General features: G+C 35.8%; 1 protein-coding gene across 1 annotated transcript; it reads right to left on the bottom strand.

Moving 5' to 3' along the window:
- Window positions 1-11: 11 nt before the first annotated feature.
- Window positions 12-9463, bottom strand: LOC136043554 (uncharacterized; the record flags this gene model as incomplete). Its single annotated transcript, XM_065728470.1, has 2 exons — window positions 12-3935; window positions 6888-9463. A coding segment is annotated over one exon (2130 nt), but the record flags the coding sequence as incomplete, so codon positions are not given.
- Between the last annotated feature and the right edge of the window lie 445 nt (window positions 9464-9908).

The raw sequence follows: 9908 nt of genomic DNA, 5'->3' as shown, positions 1-9908 counted from the left end.
TAAAAGAAGCATTGAATCGATAAACTTTATTAGAAACAAGAGACTGTTTTATAAAATACACAGTCTTTTCTTCTTTTACTCACAGATTAAATTTTCTGATCTGGTACAGAGAATACTTCCGTTATCTTTGGTCCTTGGATTCGTTGCAGCTGCAAACATTTTGTAGCCTTAAAGAAAATGAAAGATTTATAGTCCTATAATATCAACACTAACGGACATTTAACAAATTATCGTAAAGCCTCGAGGGTCATACTTCGGCTAAAAAATTTCACTTGAAATCCAACCCTATTCTGTAGTTTTGATAAAAAATCGAAATAATAAACAAAGCAAAAGATACAACCAAGTATAGGACACTTGATTCATGAAATGACTTATGTAATAATAATAATACAGGCCAGAAATAATTTAGAAACCCTCTAGGAAGCTTAAAAGCTGGTTTCATAAAATGAAAGATATATTTTCAATTACAATTTAGTCATTTGATTTGTTAGATGAAGACTAAAATTTATGAGTTTCAAAAATGATTTAGATCATATTTAATATGATGCTCTGTCTGTAGTGACTTGTCAAAAATTATTATTACATTTATTATTACAGATATCTTGACTAAAATGAGAAGCAAGAAGGGTTTTATTTTTTGAGATTATATACCCTTCTGCTCTCCAAATGGCGCTTGAGATATTATTTTTCTTGAAAGAATACAAACCTGTGGATGTTGATCAGGCATGAAAAATGGCACTTAATGTGTAAAAACACTAAGCCATGCATTAATGTAATGGATATTATATGAAGGTTTTTTTTTTCTGAAAGTAAGGAACACCATTAAAACTTGAAATGAACAGAAATTATTGTTTATGAAGGGTTTATTCTCCTTTTCCGTACCTTGCTCTTTACGTTAAAGCTTTTAAGTGCTTTAAAAAAAAACTTCTTTTCTAATTAAGCGACCCGTGTTTCAGTAGTTGTTCTTAAAAAATTGTGACAGTCAAATTAGCGTACATAGCAACGTATTGAGGGGGGGCGGCAGCCCCTTCATATACAAAATAAATTATGTTCATTTGTTTTAAAGATCTTTACTTATAGTTAAAAAAAATCGTATTTTTTAATTCTTTTAAATCGCCCCAGGTAGAAATTCCTACAGAATTTTCCCCCAGAAATTTCACTCTCCATGAAAAATTCTACCACAGAAACTCGCCCCAACCACAAAATATCCCGCTCCGAAAGTGTCTATGCTTCCCAAAAACAAATTATATACGTAGATCTTACAAATTTCATAGCTTAAAGATGTCGGAAAGGCCTTAAATACAATACGTAGTTAAGATACAGATTGTATATTCTTCCCTGCAAAGATACTTAGGGATATGCAACCGTTTTTTACGCGTTTCTTTAAGTGATTATAACGGTAAAACCTATTTGTTTTAGAATGTCAAGATGGAGTTCATTCCATCAGAATCTTAAAAATTAGTCATTTTTAAATAACAAATTTGTAATTTTTTGTACCTTTTATTCCTACAAAACAATAATTGTAACGGATATTAACTGAAGAAGTCTTTTTTGGAAAGTAAGGAGCAAAATTAAAATTCAAAACAAACAGAAACTGTTTATGAAGGAGTCGCTTCCCTCCACAATGCCTTGCTCTTTACGCTAAAGCTTTAAGGACTTTACGAAATGCTTCCTTTTCTATTCAAACGACCAATGTTTATGCAGCTGTTCTTAAGAAATTTGGACAGTCAAACTTCAGCGTAAATAACAGTATTGAGGAGGGGGGTATTCCCTTCATATACAAAAGTAAATCCTGTTCATTTGAGTTTTAATGATCTTTACTTTCAGTTAAAAAATCTGTTTGTTTTTTTATTCTGATCATTTTTAAATAACGCCCGTAGATTTGGTTCACTCTTCTTAAATATTTCCTTCTCACAGGAAACTCATGCGTAGGAATTTCTACCATGTAAACTAATTCCCGTAAAACCCCCTCCAGACAGTAAGAAACTCGCCCCCGTAAATTTTCTTGCGGTCAATTCAGCTTGAAAAATACTCCTTAGCATGCTGTCATTTGAAAATACTAATTTCCAATAATTTCCTCAATAGCTTCTGAAATCCTCTCTTTCCGTAAAATGGTTTTTCTGGAAATCCAAAATGAAAATAGCCTCAGAATAATTTTTCCTGAACCATCTTCAGTAAAAATCTGACTTTGGAAAGAGATTATGACAATTAAAAATAATTTCGAACAGTAATTCTATCAGATCGCCCCATGTAGAATTTTCCATGGAAAACCCCCTCCCCCAGAAATTTCCCTCTCCATTAAAAATTCTACCAAAGAAACCCACCCTAGGCACAAAATCCCCCTCTCAAAAAGTGTGTATACTCCTCTATAACAAATACTATGCGTACAGATTGAATACATTTCATAGCTTACAGGCGTCTCCCTGTGGCTTGGGGGGGTTATTTTTACTCCCCACAGTAGTTATTACCGCTCTCTCAAAATTTTGATCAGATAACTTTAGAAAACAAAGGACTAGTAAAATGTTTTATTATTTCAAATCGTATTTTGTTGATAAACAATAGGTTTGTTAGGAAAGGCCTTGAATATAATGCACACTTACGATATAAATTGTTTATCTTCCCAACAAAGATGCTTAAAGATATGCAACCGTTTTTTTAGCTGTTTCTTCGAGTGATCATAATGGTAATATTTGTTTTAGGATGTCAAGATAGAGCTCATTCCAGCAAAATATTAAGATTTAATCATTTTTAGATAACAAAATGTCATATCAAATTTGTCATTTTTTGCACTTTATACTCCCACAAAAAAGAGAATTTGGATTAAAATTTTAAACATTAAAGTCAAAACTGTTATCGAGGGTATTTTGATATATACAATTAGTTTAAAAATATCTAAAGCTTATATAGAGCATTTAAGTTTCAGGGCACATTTGTGATTCAGTTGAATATTCATTTCCAAAATATATGTAATCCATTATCAAGAAAGAGCGACTCAGCCCAATAGCAATGGAAATTTAAAAACGGAATTTATTCGTCAAAAGCTACGGGTGTGAGGAAATTTCTCAGCTTTCTTTCCCTTTCTCAGCCTTCGCTCTTTAAAGCCTAGGAACGACGCATCAACGGATGATAGATGGAATTATCTATCAACAAAACAAAGAATGAACTATGCGTTTTTTGGAACACGTATTTCGGAACATTTACTTTGACAGCCATCATTTTTTTTTTTTTAGAGAGAGAGAAAGATGGTTTTATTAATATAATTAAACAAAACAAGCAAATGGCCCGAAGCAAAGCAATTATCTTATGAGCAATAGGTTAGTTCAATAGAGAATGTATAGCATTGGCTATTTCAATTGAATGCTACAAGTTTTTTGTTAGATCTAAGTTTTATTTAAATACTGGGCATATACACAATATATTCTCTTTTTAATTCCCACTGTGTCGAGAATTCAAACTCAAAAATATTGGGCAGAATTTCTTTGTTTCAACCCATGATTTGTAATCTGACTTTGTTACTGAATATTGAAAAAGTATTTATATTTAAAAAAACACTTATTGATGGCAGCTTTTACGAAGCATTAAACCAACTTATTTCATTGAACGAATTTACTGTTGTTAAGATGAAAAATATCCCAATTTTGTGCATATAGCTACCTAATTTGATTGTCCCGTTTGAAGGTTTATCTTTAACCTAATGATTCGAAACTAGAATAGAGATTTACACATAATACAAAGGCAAAAAACACCACAGCTTCTTTAACTTATCTTAGGCTGCAGCTAAGCAAAAGACATCATTAAAAATATGCAACTTATAAAATTTCAGAGAATAGTTTGACACTACAATCCTTCAAAACCTTCAGCCATGATTATGCATTATTTCTTCCTTCATTCGTTCTGTCCATTAATCTTCTAGGATCTTTTCGAATCCCAATTTCCTGAAAATAATGTCATTAATTAATTAATTGCTCAATATTAAAAAACACTTTCCCAGAATCAAATTTTCTGGCGACTTGGCATCCACAAATCTTGATTAGCGGTTTAATATTATTCTGATTCTATATTTGGGCTTACATTTAGTATTTTCTCTGCTGCTTACATGAAAACTATTTGAATAATTAAGTTCATTTGAGCCCATGTGAAAAGACTTTCAAGAAAAAATGATTATAATGAAAGTAGAGCGAAAAAAATCAGACGAACAGATCAAATTGCTCCTTAGCCCATGCAAAAAATCTATAAATAGCTCAAACAAGTTAACCACTGAAGTTTTCATATACTTGTACTTAGGCAAAGACAGAACTTAAAAGGAAACCCAAACCCTCTCCCCCAAAATATACATTTTATTTTGCAAAAAGTTTCACAACAAAGACTAACAAAGACAATAAAGACTAAACCGTAAAATTATAATCTAAGTGTTCTCTTTATTGTTTTTTTTTCGACTAAGATGTATTTTTGCTTAAGGGTATATAGACAGAAATTATCATAAAGAAGACTATCGTTTCTATTCCTTTTAAAGTAAAATACAAATAATTTGAAATTTAGGGAAGTATAATCTAGGAGAAGCAGTAAGGACTGTCACATTCTGAGATGATATGTCAGAGTAAAATTAAACACTAACGAATTAACAAAATAAAATGTTTTTTTCTTATAGTCATTTCTTATTATCTTTCTACCGAAGTTCCTTCATCAAAATGTTTAAATACTGTTTCATATATTTCCCTAATATTATACTGATCTGTCTGAGGAGAAGGGGGGGGGGGCAAAAGTACACTGATGTGCCATTGACAGAGAAAGGTAGCGTAACTCAATAACCTTTTTGTAGCCGCTTATCTCTTCTGTAAAATTGGGATTAATCGACTAATCTTTGCTTCACGTTTTCCTACGAAAAAAATTATAACACTATAAGAGTGTGGTTGACTCAACCTGAACCAAAGTGCTATATCTGATTTAATCTTTAAGTACAAAAGAAATCAAACTTAAAGTTTTTTTTTCTTCCCCGGTTCCATCTTAGGTCTAATCAGCCAGTTTCCTTGGCGGTTCCTTGGATCCTAGGCAGTTTCCTTTGGTCTCTTCTAATTGTTATTTACGGTTTTATTTGAGTTGTTATGACATTATCAAGGTTAGATCCCTGCTTAAAGCTTCCCCAAACATAGTGTTTGAAATTATTTTTTTTTTCAAATGAAAGCATGAACTAGTCTGATGAAATTTTAAGAGGATAGAATTGTCCATGGGGAATTTTACGGGGGGGGGGGGTTAGTTTACATTAGAGAACTTTTCAAGGACAAGTTTCCCATGAACAAAGTGAATTTTTCATGAAGGGAAAATCAGATTTACCAGAATTATTTAAAAAATAATCAGAAACTCAATAATAGTTTTTTCGACTGAAAGTAAGGAGCATCCCTAAACTGAAAATAGTGGGAAATTAGGCCATATATGAGGGAGTTCATTAGAATAAAAAGCTCTTTCAAAAGGACTAAAAGCACTAGCATAAATAGAAAGGTATCTAGGAGCAATATAAAGAACAAAGTATGACCCCCCCCCCCCTTATATGCGGTATAGTTCCTGTTCGTTTTTACTTTTAATGCTGCTCCTGATTTTCAATTGTTTTTTTTTTATTTACACAAAAAGGAATTGACAGTTCATGTTTTAAATTTCAATGCTATTCCTTACTTTCATTTGAAAAAACGTTTTCATGTTTATTTTTTCATTGTTTTTTTTTTTTTTATAGTAATGCTAGAAAATCCTGCGCCCTTTTCATTGAATTTTTTTCCCCCATGGCATATTTCTCCAAGAAAGATCCTCCCACATAGCCCCCTCCCTCAACCCTACCCCCAAAACCAAAAAAATCCCCCTGAAAACGTCTGTACACTTCCCAATAACCATTATTATATGTAAACACTGGTTGAAGTTTGTAACTTGCAACCCCTCCCCCAGGGACTATGGGGGAGTAAGTCATCCCCAAAAACATAGTTATTAAGATTTTCGACTATGCTCAACAAAATGGCTATCTCAAAATTTTGATCCGTTGACTTTGGGAAAAAAATGAGCGTGGGAGGGGGCCTAGATGCCCTCCAATTTTTTTGGTCACTTAAAAAGGGCACTAGAACTTTTCATTTCCGTTAGAATGAGCCCTCTTGCGACATTCTAGGACCACTTGGTCGATACGATGACCCCTGGGAAAAAAAAAAACAAACAAAAAAACAAACAAATAAACACGCACCCGTGATTTGTCTTCTGGCAAAAAATGCAAAATTCCACATTTTTGTAGATAGGAGCTTGAAACTTCTACAGTAGGGTTCTCTGATACGCTGAATCTGATGGTGTCATTTTCGTTAAGATCCTACGACTTTTAGGGGGTGTTTTCCCCTATTTTCCTAAATAAGGCAAATTTTCTCAGGCTCGTAACTTTTGATGGCTAAGACTAAACTTGATGAAACTTATATATTTAAAATCAGCATTAAAATGCAATTCTTTTGATGTAGCTATTTATATCAAAATTAAATTTTTTAGAGTTTTGGTTACTATTGAGCCGGATCGCTCCTTACTACAGTTCGTTACCACGAACTGTTTGAAAAGCAACCAAAACAGGTTATCTAAATGGAAATCACACCATCATATTCAGCACATCAAATAACCCTATTTTCAAGTTTCAAGATCCTATATGCCAAAATGCGGAATTAAAAATTTTTACCACAAACAAAATCACGTATGTGTTTTTTGTGTTTGTTGTTTTTTTTCCAGGAGTGACCAAATCGGACAAGGTGATCCTATAAGATTGGGAGACGGCTTACATACATTCGGTGCAAAAAGAAAGAACTAAATTATTTTTTGCACAATATACCTTACTTCTCCGCAATGCGGTTTTAAGTTATAAATAAACATGGACTTACCCTTGCGCAAAGAAGAGTACTTTAGAAACTATTTGAAAGGCCATTTTTGAGCACATCTCAACATTTTGACTCTTGACTAGCTAAATTTTGCTTCAAATTTGACATCTCTCAATCCAAAACAGATTCTTTTTCTCAAACAGCCACATTTTCATGAAAAATGAAAAAGATGAGTTTCCTTATAATTTTTTGATACAATAAAATAATATTATTAAGTATTAAGCCTGTGATTTCGTAGTTTCCTCCTATAGAAATTATAAATTTACTTTTATTCTAAGATAAATATTCTATGATGATTGAAACAAGCAAGCATAGCAAAATAAATTATGGCACTGAGATTAGTGTAAGAAGGTGTGCTACATTAATACAGTTCTAAAGTGTCTGGTAATGGTCTGTCTTTCTCGTTCAAACAGTAAATTTGGAATAAATCAATGTATTATGCTCTTGTGTCAGTTGCGGTTTTGGCCTAGCGGTTCCTTGAACCCTTCTTGAAATAATATTATTGAATTATAATCAAGTAGGTGTGGGCAAGTCTTGTGGGTGCAAACAATTTGTGCATAGAGCAGAAAACACTTCCTTGGCCAATTAGCGCTATCGACCAACGTAATCGAAGGCAGCTCGCCCAAGGAGTTATCCGACTGCTCCAAGTGTGGTATTTTTATTGTGTTTGAGAAAGTTTTGTGGGTGCAAACAATTGGTGCATAGAGCAGAAAACACTTCCTTGGCCCATTAGCGCTATCGACCAACGTAATCGAAGGCAGCTCGCCCAAGGAGTTATCCGACTGCTCCAAGTGTGGTATTTTTATTGTGTTTGAGAAAGTTTTGTGGGTGCAAACAATTGGTGCATAGAGCAGAAAACACTTCCTTGGCCCATTAGCGCTATCGACCAACGTAATCGAAGGCAGCTCGCCCAAGGAGTTATCCGACTGCTCCAAGTGTGGTATTTTTATTGTGTTTGAGAAAGTTTTGTGGGTGCAAACAATTGGTGCATAGAGCAGAAAACACTTCCTTGGCCCATTAGCGCTATCGACCAACGTAATCGAAGGCAGCTCGCCCAAGGAGTTATCCAACTGCTCCAAGTGTGGTATTTTTATTGTGTTTGAGAAAGTTTTGTGGGTACAAGTAATTGGTGCATAGAGCAGAAAACACTTCCTTGGCCCATTAGCGCTATCGACCAACGTAATCGAAGGCAGCTCGCCCAAGGAGTTATCCGACTGCTCCAAGTGTGGTATTTTTATTGTGTTTGAGAAAGTTTTGTGGGTGCAAACAATTGGTGCATAGAGCAGAAAACACTTCCTTGGCCCATTAGCGCTATCGACCAACGTAATCGAAGGCAGCTCGCCCAAGGAGTTATCCGACTGCTCCAAGTGTGGTATTTTTATTGTGTTTGAGAAAGTTTTGTGGGTGCAAACAATTGGTGCATAGAGCAGAAAACACTTCCTTGGCCCATTAGCGCTATCGACCAACGTAATCGAAGGCAGCTCGCCCAAGGAGTTATCCAACTGCTCCAAGTGTGGTATTTTTATTGTGTTTGAGAAAGTTTTGTGGGTACAAGTAATTGGTGCATAGAGCAGAAAACACTTCCTTGGCCCATTAGCGCTAACGACCAACGTAATCGAAGGCAGCTCGCCCAAGGAGTTATCCGACTGCTCCAAGTGTGGTATTTTTATTGTGTTTGAGAAAGTTTTGTGGGTGCAAACAATTGGTGCATAGAGCAGAAAACACTTCCTTGGCCCATTAGCGCTATCGACCAACGTAATCGAAGGCAGCTCGCCCAAGGAGTTATCCGACTGCTCCAAGTGTGGTATTTTTATTGTGTTTGAGAAAGTTTTGTGGGTGCAAACAATTGGTGCATAGAGCAGAAAACACTTCCTTGGCCCATTAGCGCTATCGACCAACGTAATCGAAGGCAGCTCGCCCAAGGAGTTATCCGACTGCTCCAAGTGTGGTATTTTTATTGTGTTTGAGAAAGTTTTGTGGGTGCAAACAATTGGTGCATAGAGCAGAAAACACTTCCTTGGCCCATTAGCGCTATCGACCAACGTAATCGAAGGCAGCTCGCCCAAGGAGTTATCCGACTGCTCCAAGTGTGGTATTTTTATTGTCTTTGAGAATGCAAAAATTGGTGCATAGAGCAGAAAACACTTCCTTGGCCCATTAGCGCTATCGACCAACGTAATCGAAGGCAGCTCGCCCAAGGAGTTATCCGACTGCTCCAAGTGTGGTATTTTTATTGTGTTTGAGAAAGTTTTGTGGGTGCAAACAATTGGTGCATAGAGCAGAAAACACTTCCTTGGCCCATTAGCGCTATCGACCAACGTAATCGAAGGCAGCTCGCCCAAGGAGTTATCCGACTGCTCCAAGTGTGGTATTTTTACTGTGTTTGAGAAAGTTTTGTGGGTGCAAACAATTGGTGCATAGAGCAGAAAACACTTCCTTGGCCCATTAGCGCTATCGACCAACGTAATCGAAGGCAGCTCGCCCAAGGAGTTATCCGACTGCTCCAAGTGTGGTATTTTTATTGTGTTTGAGAAAGTTTTGTGGGTGCAAAAATTGGTGCATAGAGCAGAAAACACTTCCTTGGCCCATTAGCGCTATCGACCAACGTAATCGAAGGCAGCTCGCCCAAGGAGTTATCCGACTGCTCCAAGTGTGGTATTTTTATTGTGTTTGAGAAAGTTTTGTGGGTGCAAACAATTGGTGCATAGAGCAGAAAACACTTCCTTGGCCCATTAGCGCTATCGACCAACGTAATCGAAGGCAGCTCGCCCAAGGAGTTATCCAACTGCTCCAAGTGTGGTATTTTTATTGTGTTTGAGAAAGTTTTGTGGGTGCAAACAATTGGTGCATAGAGCAGAAAACACTTCCTTGGCCCATTAGCGCTATCGACCAACGTAATCGAAGGCAGCTCGCCCAAGGAGTTATCCGACTGCTCCAAGTGTGGTATTTTTATTGTGTTTGAGAAAGTTTTGTGGGTGCAAACAATTGGTGCATAGAGCAGAAAACACTTCCTTGGCCCATTAG

This window comes from Artemia franciscana, unplaced genomic scaffold (assembly GCF_032884065.1).
Source record: "Artemia franciscana unplaced genomic scaffold, ASM3288406v1 Scaffold_7167, whole genome shotgun sequence".
Taxonomy (NCBI): domain Eukaryota; kingdom Metazoa; phylum Arthropoda; class Branchiopoda; order Anostraca; family Artemiidae; genus Artemia; species Artemia franciscana.
Note: the sequence above shows the minus strand (reverse complement) of the source record. Positions and strands in the feature narration are given on the sequence as shown.